This window comes from Lycorma delicatula, chromosome 7 (genome assembly GCF_047948215.1).
Source record: "Lycorma delicatula isolate Av1 chromosome 7, ASM4794821v1, whole genome shotgun sequence".
In the NCBI taxonomy this organism is placed as follows: Eukaryota; Metazoa; Arthropoda; class Insecta; order Hemiptera; family Fulgoridae; genus Lycorma; species Lycorma delicatula.
The window spans coordinates 43,931,244-43,948,952 of record NC_134461.1 but is presented as its reverse complement, the minus strand read 5'-3'; the positions used below and the strand labels follow the sequence as shown (position 1 = coordinate 43,948,952).

Genomic DNA, 17,709 nt, shown 5'->3' with positions numbered 1-17,709 from the left:
TAATTTTTATTCATCTGTAAGGAATTTAGTAATAAAAAAAATAATAACATTAAAATAGCTTTTATTATAAGGATGTGCAGTAAAATGATGAAGTAATGTGATATCTTATAATTTTAGGGAAAAAATCCAGATAATTTGAATAAAGTAAGCATGCTGAATATTAAATCAAGAAGCTGGCCATTATAATTGTGCGTAGATCAAACAACCGTTATTGACAGGTAGTTATTACGTTAATATTAATTAAGTACAATTAACATACTCATGAGTTGCATGAACAAATTTGTTTTTCTTCTGCAGCTGAGCACTAACTTCCAACCCCATTGAAGTTTCTGAAATATAATAACACATAAATGATTATTAAAATATTTACAAATTACATGTTAGTATACATCATAAACTAATAACAATCATCCAAACTGGTTCCCACACGTTGTTTAAGTCTATTTATGACTTAAGTTTTAAGTTATTTATTTATATATTTTTTTTTTTGTTTATTTATTTAGTAGTGAGAATGGCGAGTTTGAACTGTGGTAAACATCTTGCAATAGCGAAGGATTGCCGGTTCCACTGACATTAAAAAACAACTAAAAAGATCCATCATTTAAAAACAAAATTTCCTTCCTTTAAAATATAAATAATATTTTTTTATTATAAGAAGACAGTAAAAAATTAAATAATTCATCATTAAATATTAATACTTGCTCCCTGATTGATTGTACAGATGCATTTTTTTCTATCAGATAATAATACCAACACAGTAAGAAAATATGTTATTAAAAAAAATTTTGGAACTGGATGGAGAGGGATTTATACAACTGGTGGAGAATCAGATGTATAAATAAAAGTAGTAGTTTATTACTTTTTTATATTTTGCTAATTTAATATATAATGGAGCCTCATATAATTTAAGTAAGTTGAACTAAAAATGGTCATCAAGATTTTAATAAATCATTTTGTTTGAATGATTTAATGTTATTTAGATTGCTTTTGCAGAAAAGTGTAAACAGTTCATTTCTTTTAGAGTACAACCACTGCATTTTACTTGTACCAGCTTTAATGTTATTCAGAGGAACTCACATAGAATTAATTGACTTGAAATCATTTTCCTTCTTCTTAACTACAATAAATTTTTTTCTCAATTTTGAAACTACTTTAAAACAGCCATCTTGTACCAAATTGTTGAATGATTTGTTTTATCTTTTCTGTTACAGCAAAATTCTGGTTATGCTCCATAAGAAGAGACCAGTACCAAAATGTGTAGTCACATTGAATATGCTTGTTTTTAACCAATTATAACTGAAATTTAATGATATTTTTATTTTAGCCACCAGCATTAAAATCAAAGGCTTCAATTTATTAACTGTTGAAGAAAGGTTGGTGACAAATTTTAAAAGGTGAGACGTAATTTTCCAAGACCCTCTTGAACCCTCATACTCTAAGTCAAGTACACACAGTTGCTGTATCAGTCATTAGGTTATGAATATCTGAGTTGTAGATGAACAACTAAGATAGTAGACTTAATTACAACTTAGAAATAGAGTAGGTAATATCTTTTAAAAATTAAAGCTGAAAGCAATACAATCTGGCAATTTACTTGCTACATCTACTGCAGTTTTCTTTGCTTCTCTTGCAAATTCTGCTTTCTCAAATGCATTTCTTTTGATAAAGCTGTTTCATATTTCTTATTTTCAGAGCTCTCCATGTTTTATAGTATTATTAAGTTTGCCACAAGTAGTACATATCACGGTGTACGGCTTGTGGATACTTAGTGTTAAAAATATTTCTCTATATATGAATACACTGCTGTTATTTATTTGTCAGTCCTTATATAATACATATAAAATCATTAGAGTTGGCAGAAAGTGGTCTAAAGAATGTAAATAATTACAGTAATAGAAAATGAAATAATAATGGACCAAAAACATAAAACTGAAATATCCAAAAAGAAGAAACTAAAGAAGTGAATATTCTACGTTGATTAATGTAGTCTCTTAAAGGCTTATTCAAAAAATAAAAATAAAGGTTGTACATTTTGTTGAAGCTCAGGCCCAAGTCTATTTGGATTAGTCTTTTTGAAGCAATGGCACTTAAATTTGGGAAATGAATATATACAGCTTTGACTGGCGACTGAGGCAGTAAACTTCCCTAGCATTTGCATTATGTAGTCAAACTGCATGCAGTGGACTACCTTTTAACATATAATTCATATAAACTTTAAATTACATTTTTCATTAATTATTTATAAATTTATTAAAGAAATGATCTTACAAATCCCAATGTGAATTAAAATAAATAAATTAAAACCCATGGAAGCTTTCATAATATGTCTACCAACAATAAAGCAAATAAAATAAAGGAAGAAACCACCTTAATGCAAAACTACTTATAGTAGTTTAAATAATTACTATTAACTTAACTGATTAGAACATGATAGTGACTCATTGAAAATTCTTAAAATTATCATGTTATTACGAGTTACACAATGATACTTAAGAAACTGTAAAAATTATTTATTAAAATCCACTTGTTCCTTTAATTTATTGTAGTGAACAGTCATATCTTTAAAGGAATGATGAGATCTCAACTAAATTGGCCTGTGAGATCTTATTATAAGTTAGCCAAACTGATCACTGATCATGGTTGTACAGAAGCAAAAATTATTTATTACTATTTTACCTGAAGTCCACAGAATTTGTTAAAATAACAAATGGTAACTAGAGTAAATTTTATGGCATCTTGGGATGAAGATCACAATTCTAAAAAGCTTAAATGTACCATTAATCATATTTCATGCACATTTAGATTTTCTATATTCAAAGTGTATGAGGAAGTTCTCCCAGGACTTTCATAACATATTCTATTCATGAAAATAATTGAAAAAATTATCATAAATGTATGTCCTAAAATATTTCATTAGTGAGTTATGGCTAGTGAAAGATTTCACTCGGATTTTTGCTACCCCAGTGCAATGAGGTCCTACTGAAATGTCTAAGACATTAATTAAGAAGCAGAATTATTGATTCCTTTTGGTTTTGATCTACAAATCTAATAAAATTGATCCTAGTATCATATCTGCAGTAGGTTTTGAGAAATCTGGGGTGAAAACCAATAAATAAGGGTAAAAAAACCTGTTGTTTATGTTTAACGTACAATAACTTTCTTAAATGGGTAATAAACAGGTAAAAATGATAACAAAACTTGTAGAGAATTTATGTCTGAACAGAATGCTGTAAAATAAGTTAAATAAAACAGAAAAAGTTTAAAAAAATTGAATTTTTTTAGAAACAGTACATTACTACATTTGTCAAAAAAATACTTATTTAATGTAAACAAAAACAAAATTCTTTTGTGATAATGTGAACAATTAGCAAAACAAAAAAATTACTGTTAAAGATTGCTGTTAAGAAATAAAAAAAAAACTGGAAGTTACATAATTATAAAGTAAAAATAAATAAACAAAAATTACTTCGATAATAATTTTTTATTAATGACAGAAATACAATAAATAACTTTGAAGAATTATTATTTCAATGTTGGTAATAAAATAACAACAGTTAAACAACAATGCACAATATTGTATTACTGTTTAAATCATTCTGTAAAGTACATTAAGTATATCATGGACTGTTAACTGTGCTATCGTTAGCAAAGTATTACTGTGAATTTTAGTTTGAACGGATTGGTTTGCCACTGAAGTAATGCCGAACTTATTTTCAACAGACGATTGCGCTGATGCGGTGTTATTCATTTTGAATGTGTGTAAGTAATGTTGCAGTAGGATATGAAATACGTTTCCAAATCGCAGGATTCCAGATCTCAATACAGTTAGTTTGGGAAACAGGTTCACTAGCTAATATTTGTACAAACAATCTGACTAAAACAGCACTGTTATTGATGAAATTATTATCAAAGTAGTTCAGCACAGTCCAGGAATCAGCAAACAATGTCTTTCAAAGAGGATCAAAGTTTCGCATTCGATGGTTAGGAGGACAACCAAAGAAAACAAGTTTTATCATTATTCTAAACGGCCAGTTTAACATCTACACTCAGGAGATGGTTCACTTCACTTGGAGTTCTGCAACCGGTCAAATACAAATTGACAATTCTACAAGTATATTTTGTTTACCGATGAGGCACAGTTCATGAGCTTTGCACAAGTTGTTGACATCAACAACTTATGCAAAGAGCATACATGCACAGAAGTAAATATGAAGGAAATAGTGGAAGGTAATTTTTAACACCAATTTAGCATCAGTGTATGGTGGTGCTTTCTTCAGAAGTAGCTGTTTGGACCGTTCATATTACCTGTCTGCTTAAATGCTGAGATCTACTTGCACTTTCTTCAAGAAGAATTGCCGCAGCTACTTGAAGATGTTCCTCTAGCACTGAGACGCAAAGCATACATCCAGCACCATAGCACATCAGCCCAATATATTTTTCTTGTGCCGTTTCCACTCATATAAATAATCATTTCCCTGAAAAATGGATCGGTTGTGGAGGTCCATATTCCTGAACAAAAATAAATTCTCATGAGGAATTAATTGTCCACATTATGGATACAGCTGAGCAACTTGAAGAACTAAGGACAGCTTGAACTAAAAGTGCAACAAAAGCAGTACAGAAGCATGCTATGAAATTTTTTGAACATTTATTGTAATCTTGTACATATAATGCACTTTTGTTGACGCTACCACTCGCGCCAAGGAGGCCGGCTTCTAAATAAAATCTGTAATAAAATTTTTCTAACTTTCTTTGTTTCATTCAACTTACACAATTTTTATTCTTACTCACTTTTTACACAATTCTCTACATGTTTTGTTTAAAATTTTTGTATTTAACAAAGTTATTGTACATTAAATATAAAAAAACAGGGTTTTTACCCCAGATTTCTCAAAAACTACTGCTGATAGTATTTTGAGACTTATTTTATTCGATTTTTAAGAACAAAACCCAAAAGAAATCACTAATTCTGTTGTTTAATTAACGTCCTCAAAATTTCAGTTCAACCTCCACTTCATAAGGGTAGCTGAAATCCTAGCAAAATCTTTCACTACCCGTTACTCACAAAGTATTTTAGGACAAATGTTTATAAGAACTTTTCCATTATTTTCACAAGTAGAATAGGTTATGAAAGTTTCAGAAGAACTTCGTCATACATTCTGTGTATACTTTAATAGACACCTGCAAATGCTAATGTTAAATAATTACTTTATTAAGATAACATACACAGAAAGGAAGAGAGTACATTAAGATAGTGCAGATTTGCTTAACTGCACAAAGAAAGTTAAGAAAAAATCATTATACTATTGGAAATAAAGAAAGTGTAGCAGAGTACTGTGGGCTGAGAACATCACACGACTAATTAAGTAAACCTAGACTGGTTAAGACATGGAAATATACTAATTTGAATTAAACAAGACTTATTTTATGTAAAAAGATTCTTCAAATAGATTTAAAAATTTGGAGCCAAAATGACACAACATTAGCAGTCTAAAAAGCTTCTTTAATATATCAGTTTAGCAAAACATCCTTAAAATTATGCAGACCTTAAAAATATAGAAGAAATTACAGGATGCTAAATATTCTAAAACTAATTAAATATCAATATATATGATTTCAAGTAAATTTATTGTTTTTTAACAGTTTAAAACAATCTACATCACAATATAATATTGTATAATAATTACCACATATGATATCTAACGTGCAAAGTGCAATATGATCTGTAATTTCAATTCCAGGTTTACCAACTTCATCTTTTAATTTATTAATGAGTATATCTGCGTTTGATGAAAAAACATCAATAAACTGCTCCAATATTTTAAAATGAAAAGCAGGAGTTATTATTTTTCTCTGCTTACGCCACTTATCACCTAAAACAATGTAAATTTAACTAAAATATGTTTATATATATCTCATTTTTCTTTGTATTCAAAACATTCATTTATAATGAAAACAGAATCAAACTAAAAAAATCCACTTTAAAATTCATCATACTTTTTAATTTTACACTGACTTCAAAATGTAAGATTATATGAATAATGATAAAAACTATTTGTTCTTTAAATTATGTTATTGTTATTGTCTTCTTTGTGACTTCACGATGAATACTTAATGGTTGAAATTACTGGTTGTAATTAAGTGATCAAAAACTACTTTGCAGTACTACTTGATTGCTTTTTAAGATTAGTACTGTATGATCACATTTGATGATTTGATTTCCCATTATTATCTTGATTAAAATCATGACATGACAGATAATGTTGACATTATTTTTAACTTTTAACGATCAATTGTTACATTTATAATGTTTTTTTTAAAATTCAAATTAGTATAATTAATGATGTGTGAGGTAAATAATTATAATTATAACACATCAATGTTCTTGAGGAAGGATTACTAATCCGAAAGCACTCGAACATACTATTAAAGATTATTGGTAAGTGAAAACTACTATACAAATAAATTTAATCATTTTGTCGATTTGCTTTGTTGTAATCATGAGAATATCTTTTTAATCATTCCACTTGAGAACCACAACACTGTTATCATTGATGATTTGCCCAATTTCAATTTCTTTCATTTAAAGTTAAAATTTTTGATTCTTCCTTATTGTGCCAACTAGATATTTTTCAAGATTTAATACATTTTCAGCAAGTTGGATACATGAATACCAATTGTTGGTATAAAGAGTTTGACCACAATCAAGACAACATTCAATTAGTTCAAGATCTACTTTTTGAAAAACTAGACAATTTTTGACACCACTTCCTTTGCCATAATTTATTTTATAACTTAAAGTGAAATACATAATTCAAAAGCTTTTATGCCATAACTACGGTGATTGACTGAAGAAATTTGGCTCAAAAAGAGAATCATGCTTTCATCTATACCTATAATGTTTTCTGGAAATACAGTAAAGCCATTTTATAATTTGCTGAAACAACATTGATTACCCTACTCTATTAGTAACTTTTAATCAGTTTTTATATCAGATCTGAATCTGCACCTAATATTCATCAGTAGGGTGTATGGTATTTGGGTAAATGATCTTCACTACTAACAGCATACCATACATTAATCACTTGCACCTGCTGTGAATTGAATTTTTAGAGAAATCTAAACCAATATTTAAAGCTGTATTATCTAAATTTACCTCACCTTCATCTTTAAAAATCTACCTTACTCTAAAATCACTTTCTCCTGGAAGTTTAACCACAAATTCATCCACTGTATACCAAATAGGAACATAATGTGAATTGGCTACATAAATTTTCATGCTTACTTAATTCTGCATAGGGATTTCTAAACATTCATTTACTTCAGGGATATTCAATTTAAAAAATACGTTTACACTAATTATGACAAAATAAAAACTAAACTAAATAAAAATGCTTACTACGAACAAGCAAAAAAGTTCATAAACACAAATAATAACATAAACAACAGATGATTGCAGAATTAACTAATACCTGTCAACTAAACCTTAAGTAATCAAAACAGATGCCAAGTAAGGCTGTATGAACCGGGTGTACACAAAATTGCTTACCTTATTTAGTTTTTATTATAATAATAATAATAATAGAGAAATATTTGCCTATTTTTCAGTATACTCTAAAACATTTAATGTTTATTACAATAAGAAAAAGTTATAAATTGTTAAATACGTTAAAAGTATCTTCAACGTTAATTTTGTTTTACCATTATAGTAGTAATTGTCGTACACAGTAGCTATACAAAATAATAATGATTTAATTAAAGCCGTGGTGTATCCAGGGTTTTTTCTAATTTTACTCTATGGTATGGTGCATTATCCATAACAATAACAGTATTCAGCGAAATTAATATCATAATCTTATTAAACCAGTAATAATAATAAAATTAAACTGAAAACTAATAATGCACCATTAATAAATCTATCTTCATTCCCAACATGACCTACAATCAATCGTTTTCCCTTGTTACTTGCCAATTTTTTATTGGTACGTAACTCACTGTCATCCAAAAACGTTAAGATCGTATAATTAAATAATTTTAGTATATAATCATTATTTTACAATAGTGCAGGTGTAAAATATATAACATATTAAAATTTTTATTGAAATTTTTCATTGAAAGTGATACTCTGAAGTACCACTAATAAGATATTAGTATTAGTTTTAAAAGTGGTCCTTAAAAGCACCCTTGTTGGATACAAAAGAAAATCAATAATCTTGGCGTTCACTCAATGATTTTTTACTCTTGCTTAAAAATTTTATTTTAAAAAAGAAATTAAATATATATAAAAAAAAAGAATAATCTTACTGTTCAGTCACTGTCTACATTTGCTTCTAAATTTTATTAAAAAGAAATTAATCAAAAGGAATAATATTGTTCACTCCCTATACTTTACACATGCTTCAAAATTTTATGTGTACAAAAAAAATTAAATACACTTTACTGATACAAAATGAAAAACTATTATTGTAACTGATTAACTGTTTATTATAGTTTAAAATGTAACTAACTTAATAATTTAGTAAAAACCCATAGTACTCAACAAAACAGTTCTTTTATCATTACAACATAAATAAGTGTTGCAGTAGCTACATTTTTAAAACAGTTTTGATTGAATTTTTTTTTAAACTGTACATTTCACATGTATCACATTTTGAAACAATGACCAGCCAGTGAACTCCAAGGTTATCCAAATGAACATCTTTTGGGACAGACTCAATTTTGCCTCTCTTCTTAGTTCCAGGAGAACTAAGATCTTTTTTTCTCTTCAATCCTCTACTATTTACGGGAAGGTCGTTTTTGCATGACGAGACCATGAGTCACAGATCTTTGATATTCTTAACAAACTGAATTTTTCTCTTGTCTGCTTATACACTTCATAGGAGCTGACAAAAGCAATATCCAAAACTTCCCAGAATATTCTTTGCCACCATTTTTTTTCATTTTCTATTTATGTAACATGAAGCTGGTTAGCATGATCCACACCATTTATGGTATTTATTATAATCACAGACAACTGGCAGGGCACTTTCCACCAACCTGCACCCCAGTTGATGCTTCCCTGTTAACTGAACCTACTTCATTGCCATGGAAATTTGATGCTAATTTGACACAAATATAATTCATCCATTTAAAATACCTTATACGGTGCAAGAAATCTGGAAATCAAATTCACCTCTTTGCATTTCCTTTTCGCTTTTAAGTTAAGAGAAGGTTTCCCTTCTCTGTCAACTCATGTTGTGCCACAAGCTACAGTTTTTTTGTCTTCATTCTTTCTAGGAATTAAAAAAATTATCAAAATAGATCATTCTGAATTTTCCCAACTCTTTTCTGTCAGAGATAAAACAACTCTTTCAACCAGTCTACAGTCAGAGAATTTTTCTTCTACCTCCTTGTCCTTATCTTGATAAATACTAAATCTCTTTATATAATCATACTTATCAGCAAGGTAGCATAATTTATAACCTCTTTTGATGGGTTTCTTGGGGTCATACCGTTTCAAAAAACTTCTCCCCTTAAATAATATCATAGATTCATCTACAGAAAGTTCACAGGTAAAACGGCAATATAAAACAACATCCAAGATATAAAGATAGGGCAAAGTCAGAAATCCCAGCTCGGAGAAGACGTCCCTATATGATTCTCTGAATTTTAATTTCATAATCAGTCATAACAGCTTTCTTCTGCAGCCGAAACACCCTACTCAGCAAGCTCCGACCACAATATTTCCAAATTTGAATCCCGTAGGAAAAGAGTGAAAATATTAGTCCATAGTAGGCCATTTTCAACAGATCTAAAGAGCAGATACTTGTGAGTTTATGCAGGGCAAAGATGTCCGATGAAACTTTAGCTCAAACATGATCTATGTGTTTATCCCAGGTCAGTCCTCGATCAAGGTAGCAACCTTGAATGGTTGGTACTCAAGAATGGCAGTTTCAGATTCCTTCAGGAGTTCATCATCAACCATCACAGAAGGTTTCCTGTCATGCTCATGCTCTCAGAGATAAAATTTAATAACGTTTGACTTTGATTTATTGGTCCTTAAGTTTATTTCTGTAAAGTGTTGAATTAATTGATTTAGTTCAACGAAAGTTTTGACCGCCAAATGACTTAAATATTTATTTCTAAAGCAGAGAGTGTTGTCATCAGTATACTGAATCACGTCTCCATGCCAGACAAATGATTTCAGGTTGTTGACATAAATTAGGAACAGAACTAGCCCCGGGATTTACCGCTGGGGGACCCCATGGGTCAATCTTACTCTGTTAGATGTGGCACCTGAGATCTGGACACACTGTTTACCTGTTGGAGGTAAAACACTACCCATTTATGTGGCAGAGCCCGCACACCACATGCTCCTAATTAGTGCAGCAGTGTCTCATGATTCACACAGTCAAACGCCCTGGAAAGGTCAAGGAATATGCCGAGCACATGTTCTCGCCCATCCAACCTCCCTGACAATGCCATCAATAAAATTTGCTACAGCATCTACTGTGCTTTTATTTTTCCTAAAACCAAATTGCTCCGAAGCAAGAATGTTAAATCTTTCCAGAAAGATGAGAAGTCTCTCTAAGAAGAGTCTTTCATAGATATTACTCAGAACTGGAAGAATGGAAATAGGACGGTAATTACTGGTTTGGTGTGGGTTATCTTTTTTGAATATTGGAACTACCTTAGCTGTTTTTAAGGAGTCAGGAAAAATTCCTGTTACAAAGGATAAATTGATCATCTCTGTAAATGGTTTTATGATGTGCCCGCAGCACTGCTTTAGCAACCACACAGACATGCCATCAATATCACATGTCTTTTTCGGAGTGACTCGTACCACTTCCGCCTCATCAACAGGTATAAGAGCCATGGAAGCAATTGGTTGTATAACTTTAGCTAAATTGTGGCGAGGCCCACTGAACGTCGAATCACCTGAAGTGTCCGAGACAAAATAATTGTTAAACTCATTTGCTACTTCCTGTGGGTCTGGCAATAGTTTTATCTTCTACTTTAATGGAAATTGGATTCTGACTTCTTGATTGGTTTTTCCATTTGTGTTATGATGAATAATTTACAGCATGGCTAATACATCTACATTGAAATCACCTATTAAAATGTTATTTATTTGTTTTCAAAGTGAGAATGTTAAGAAGAGATTCGAGTTTATCAAAAAAGAATTTGTATTTGACAATTGGTTTGGAAATCTATACAAACCCACTATTATCATTTTTCTGTGCACCTTGGTTTGGATTTTAACTGCACAGACCTCGAAATCAAGGTCGACAGAGTAGATTTTCAATGGTTCGGATTTAAATGAGTGTTTTAGAAAAATTGCCAAACCTCCTCCTTGGTGATTTTGTGGAAGAATTGAATGATTTCTGATGTAAACCCGTGTTCTGAAATTACAAATATATCTGGCTGAAGCTCTTGGCACTCTATCGTCAACTCATCCTCCTTATTAGTGGCCACTTGAGTGATTCTGATATAAAATTTTGGATTTTAAAAACGAATAATTTTGAAGTACAACTTTAGAGGACAAACCCGATGATCTCTAGCCTAGCTTTGTTTTATACTCTTTAGTACATTACCTTTTTTTTGTACACAAAATGACATCTCAGAGAGGTGTTCTTGACGCTGGCAGTTGAGTGATCCGGAGGAGTCGGGCGTTGAAGAGGGAGATTGTTCACTACAGAACTTGCGTTAAGTAGAGTGCGGTGGCCTGGCGGGCCCCGCACTCTCTATTCTTCGAGGCGGAGGGGGGGCCTCCTTCAACACTGCACATTTGTACCACAGACAGTTTGTTTGCATTCCATTGTCAAACAACATTCGAGTAAATTCAAGACCCGGACATGCTGCAGCAGAAGAAATGTCACACTGGGTACCACAATCTGAAGACACGGAGGACTAAATAGCCTTTGGACAGTAGATATCACGTTATTTATATTTGCAACAAAGACCTGAAGTAAATTGAAGCAGTCTGATGTAACACTCAGTTGAGTAATCTAGCACGTTATGGAGTTGCTCTTGTAGTTGGCGGATTTCTTCCTTCAACAATTTATTCTGCACAAACAGATCACATGAATCCTCCAAAGGAGGAAATGGAAGAGCAGTAGTATTCAGAGCAAACCGACTGTTATTTGAGGCATCATCATTATTATTGCTATCATCAGACTGATTTAGCAGTGTGTATTAAATAATTTGATTCAGCAGAAAAAAGGAAAAAACTATCTGGGTCATTATTATTACATTACATTATTGTCAAGAATACTAGCTTCAACAAGAATCACTTCTTCGGGTATGGATGCAATGTCTGAATCTTTAAAAAAACCATAATTTGAATAATCGTAAAAGATACCAAAAAAATATATATAAAATAAGATATAATAAATTACCAGCAAAATGTCCCAGTCTAATTTCCAACACAATCACTGGTCATGCAAACACAAAGGGTTAGAACATGAATAAAAAGTGTTCCTACAATATGAATGAAAACACACAACAAACAATATAAATAAAAATAAATCACTCTAAAACAATAATAATAAATTTATTGTAGTATATAACAATCAAACTACACGACTGTACAAATCAACGACAAACGGTATATCTTTTTTATGTTATGTTCAAAACAACAAAGAAAGCCTTGGATCATCCGTCGTAACTGACGAGTCCCATTATTATTGGTTATCAAAAAAAAAAAACAAATCAACGGAAAGATAATTTAAATCAATCATTTTCATGTATAAACTATATTGTAACATTTCCAAACGCAAAATTATCAGAAAAGCTAAAGAAACGGATTACAAAAAGTTTAAATTCACAGTTTCAATCTTTAGAAATGGGCATGATATCGAGATGGACTAGGATATTTAAAATAGTTCCAAATATTTCCAGCGAGGCGTGACTCTCCCACACTCTGAACGGAAATTGAACAGTGCCGTTGAGAGAAAAAGTGTAGAGACATGTTCGTAAATATTTAATCCGTCTGGAATTATGTGGTACGTGAAAGTACCATTGAGTGATAATGAGAACCAAAAGAAAAGCCTGTTTAGATGTCTTAACTTAAGTGTCACGCCAAACTTTATTTACTGACTGATATTGGTTTTTCTAAACTCTGTTTCAATTATTTCCTTCGCGAAATCGTTATGTCATCTCTATCAGTTACAAAACTGTTTCTACTTTTTCTTGCAAATTTGAAACCCATCGATAAAAGAAATTCATGTAAATAGCCCGACTAATTTTCGGTAAATCCGGATCACTTTTGATGGCTGAAATTATCTTATTGAGTAGGCAATTGATTTTAAAAAAACGTGAACTGGATCATACGGCATTTTTATTGAAATCATCAAATTGGCATAAAACGGGGTTTGAATGTTTTCTTTTCTTTTTTGGCGTGTATACTACCCCATATTTTTTCTTTATAGCTCGCGATCATGCAGTACCTGAAATGGATACACCCGTGGATTCAGATGTAAGCTCTTCTAGTAGTTTAATTTCTAAAGTAGGGTATTTTTCACGAAATTTATTGAAAACTGTTGAACAAATTTATTGAACGTTTTGGAAGTAATAACTTCCATCACTATTATTATTCCCCTTGAGGATTGAACATTTTTAATAATCACCATTATTCATTAGTTTATTTGTGTTATACTTTTTTTTAACACCCCCAAAGTGACCGGTCCTCGTCGTTATATTTGTGTTATACTAACAATACAAAAACTAAACGCAAACTAAAACTTATGTGGTGTTTCAACTTACATTTTACCAAACTGGTTAAACTTGATTTATCATCATTGTTCAAAATGTTAAGCTACCACACATAAAATAATAATATGAGGAAAGTTTTTAAAATAATTATACACAAAAACTGCTGACTGATTTTTATCAACAAAAATAAGTGTGTGGAAGCAATTATTCTTGTTCGTAAAAAGGAATGTGCTAAACCCCGCTACTTATATCTAGCTAATTTCAAAAAATAAAAAAAAACAAAATGTTAGATTAATTTAGAACAAACCTCATGCATATTATTAGGCAGACTTACCATGTGAAGTAACAAGTCCAGATCCTAACCAAGGTTTAAAAAGATAGTAAAATTCTCCTTTTTTTAAGAACCTATTGCTAGTCAATACTACCTAAAAATAATAAAGAATAATGATGTAAACAACAATGCCTATGGTTAAAGTGAAAAAAAAAACCACTTACAAAAAAAAGCAATTTACTGAAAATCTAAGACTAGAATTTATTTTTATGGTTGGAAAATGATTTTTGGTAGTTGTTAAAAAAAATTATATGAAATGCTAACTAAAAAATGAAACCCACAATATATATATATATATATATATTGTTACCACATATATGCCTAACTTAATATCGGCGGACGGCAACGGTAGCAGCTCAGATGCGGGAGTACAGTACACGTATGCGCTGGTACAGCGTCACTCCCGCCGCGCAGTTCTTCCACCATTGAGGCGCTGAGGCCCCATCACTCTTAGGCTCCAATAAAAGAGCGTACACGACAGTGAATTTTTAATTCATCGTCGACCACCACCTGGAGAAGACCAACAAGAAGAAAAGGATGGAAGAAGACAGAAGAAGTTCCCTGGCCGCCTCAACGTGGGACCTTTCGGCGGATGCCCACATCCCGCCGGAGCAGCAGGTCTAGCCGGCCCGCCGAACAAGCCGCTGGACGCAGACTCTACCTTCCCGCTCCAGCTCATCGGGTTTCAATCGCCCTGGCCGGCGGACTCAGCAGCAGGTGCCGGCCCAGCGTGGGATCGCTCGGGGAGAACCGCCTCGGCCACGCTGGCGAAAGACGACCGACTCCGACCAGACACTGCGGGGCTCTGAGGGCCACCACTATAACGCTGTAGTGTGGACCCAACTGTCGCTGAGGGGAAGCCCGGTTTGATTTCAATGGACGACCCGCAACTCCACGACTACAGACAAGTCGACTTCGCCGGAGACCAGTTTCCGGCGAAGTCACGATTTTCTCGATCTTCAGTTGGTCTAATCTTTTAATCGATCACGTAAAGTTAGATATCATATTATAAACATACAACATTAACAAAATAAAATCTTGATAAATACTATAAAACAAAATTTGTTAAAACTTTGGATATAAACTTTAAAATCAATTCAAATCAAAATGGAATTAAAATTAAACATTTTTTCCTTTTAAATTTAAGATTTAAAATCAAAACTAAAGTTAAAAGTTAAAAATTCCATACATAAAAAATGTATAAAAATGAATATGTGTGTATGGTTTGGCAAGCCAATATTACATTACTGTGTATAATTTTTCTATATCATTCATTCTTTTTTAATATATTTATCATTTTAACTTTTAAATAATATTTTTATTGTTTGACGACATATTTTTATATATGGAATTTTTAACCTTTAACTTTAGTTTTAACAAATTTTGTTTTATTGTATTTATCAAGATTTTATTTAGTTAATGTTGTGTATTGTAATTTTACGTGAGCAATTAAAAGATTGGATCAATTGAAGATGAGAGAAAATCATGAAAGTACTCAAAATGAAACACATCGTGAAATAAAACATTATCAAATGGTATTGGAGGATGCAATTACATAATTAGTTGAACTGAAATGTTCATTAACCTTGTTGGTAGACAAATTAAAATTTTAATTTGTGAAATTAATCAGATAATGGTTTAGATTTTTAACTACAATTATTTTTTTTTAGAATTACTCAATTTAAATAGAATTACTTGTTCATAAATTTTTAATGTTCAGTCATTAAAAACTATTTCAGAGACTTAATCTTCTTGACAACTCTTATATTTGCATATGTTAGAAAAATTAAAATAAGTTCTAAAACTACAAATACTTGATTAAATATTTAATGAAAGCAAATTTTTAAAAAAATTACCAAATCCTGTTTTATCCAGAATTATTAATTAACAGTGTAAAGATTAGGTGTTCATTATAATAAATTTATAAATTTTTACAATACATTGTGATAACAAAGCACACAAAATTCAGCAAAAAAAAAGATAAAAATATCTTTCTATTTTTATCTAGATCATCTGTTTTGTTTGATTGTGAAGAAAATTACATCACCTTTTGTAATGATGGTTTTGAAACTGACCTGCATAATCTTGAAACCCACAACTTTATCATCCTATATAACCCTAGGTAGAATAAAGACTTTTTGTACTGAGAATAATTTATGAAATGTAAATCAGATAAACTTATAAGTATAAAAATTATTTTAACAACCTTACTGTAGTAACTCAAACTGATGCTGCTTGCACTTTAATTATTTTACATCTGTCATGAGAAAGAGTGTAACAATAAAAAATAAAAAAGAACAATAAAAAAGAAAGAGTGTCATCAGATAGTGTAAATCAATTAATTATTGAATCCCTTTTGTGGGAAATAATGCATTGTTTCTCATTCATTATAATTAAGCTTGCTTATAACAAAAAATAAATCATACTTGTATATCATCTGCACTAGATAACATGATGAACAGTTCATTACCCATCCAGCCAGCCACCACTGGTCCATTTTCATTTGTGATTCGAATGAGGTTTTGTAGTATTGCTAAAATTAAACAGAAAAAAAACACATTAATTTATATAAAAAAGAAAAATATCCTCCTCTTATTAATAATAATAATAATTTAAAAAATTTTTTTTTGTAAAGGAGGAAAAATGCATTGTGCATTTATCAGGGAACTGAAGACTTTGTTCTCCGGTGTGTGGGTCTCTCACACACTAAAAAATCTAAACTCTGTTTGCAGACAATTCACTCGGCAATTGCTTACCACTTTACTTTGGGGTGATGTCCCTAGATTTGTCTTCTTCTGCACCTGCTGCTTTTGCTTGCTTATTACAATCTGGAAAGCTTTGGATACAAAGACTACAATATGGAGATATGGAACCTCCAAAAGCCCAGAGGGGCCCCCACTCCAAATAATATTTGGCACTCCAAATATCTCATTGGAGTGTACCTCAAGGTGGGACCCATTAACAACCATTCTAACCGGTACTAGGTTGGCATCACCTGATGCCGGCCGCAGAACATCACTAGTATCTGAAAAGAAAGAAGATATCATGACCGAGGCCTCAGACACCTTGTCATATCAGAGATGAAGGTCGTAAGGATGATGGAGAAAAAATGTAAGAAAGGATGGTGAAAAGGAAAGCCTAGGTGATAAACAAATGTGATATGTTTACAAATCAAGATTTTCAGAGTTTGTAATGTATTTTATTATCTAGATTCATTTAATAGTTTTTAATTTTTTGCATAAAAATTTTAAAGTATATGAATCTTTTTCTTTTAAATTATTTCTTTTGAATTATTTCTTCTTTTTTATTTTGGTAAAAGGGTAAATCCCCAAAGTATTTGATCCCACAACCCCGAAGAAAAATAAATAAAAAACAATAATAATAAAACCTGTATAAAACCAACCCCACGTCAGTTTAATAATATCAACGCACGATTCCGGGGCGGCAACAATGCAGTACTTCGCTACCCTCATTTATGTCGGCCAACGGGGCAATGGTTTTGCTCAGGAGCTCACTGTGGAGTATGGGATTGGCGGTCCCGAGCTGTCCGAGTTGACTGCGGCTGTGCTTCTCGGTTTTGTTGTTGCAGCGAGGGCAGGAGGCATGACCGTTATCTGTTTTTGTCGACGTTTGGGAGAGTGCAGACGGTAAGTACTCATCTCTTCCCGATTGTGGAGCTAGGTTGC

The 17,709-nt window shown here is 31.5% G+C and overlaps 1 protein-coding gene and 1 long non-coding RNA gene across 6 annotated transcripts in view; one reads left to right on the top strand and one right to left on the bottom strand.

The window, feature by feature from the left end:
• LOC142327493 (uncharacterized) overlaps positions 1–1,533 on the top strand; it is a 37,654-nt gene extending 36,121 nt beyond the window's left edge. Inside the window, exons 2-3 of the long non-coding RNA XR_012757000.1 lie at positions 118–218; positions 1,212–1,533. This is a non-coding gene — a long non-coding RNA (uncharacterized LOC142327493). The remainder of the gene's footprint in view (positions 1–117; positions 219–1,211) is intronic.
• Positions 1–17,709, bottom strand: part of LOC142327492 (cytochrome P450 4C1-like) — a 55,323-nt gene that overhangs the window by 18,466 nt on the left and 19,148 nt on the right. For 4 of the 5 annotated variants that reach the window (XR_012756999.1, XM_075370614.1, XM_075370613.1 and 1 more), the window contains 4 exons: positions 16,450–16,556; positions 14,027–14,117; positions 5,688–5,873; positions 260–329 (listed from right to left, as the gene is read on the bottom strand). Coding sequence is in view for 4 of the 5 variants with exons in the window: in XM_075370614.1 (XP_075226729.1) it covers positions 260–329; positions 5,688–5,873; positions 14,027–14,117; positions 16,450–16,556 (454 nt within the window). In the remaining variant the exon portion in view is untranslated. The remainder of the gene's footprint in view (positions 1–259; positions 330–5,687; positions 5,874–14,026; positions 14,118–16,449; positions 16,557–17,709) is intronic. The other variant, XM_075370615.1, reaches the window with a different exon arrangement.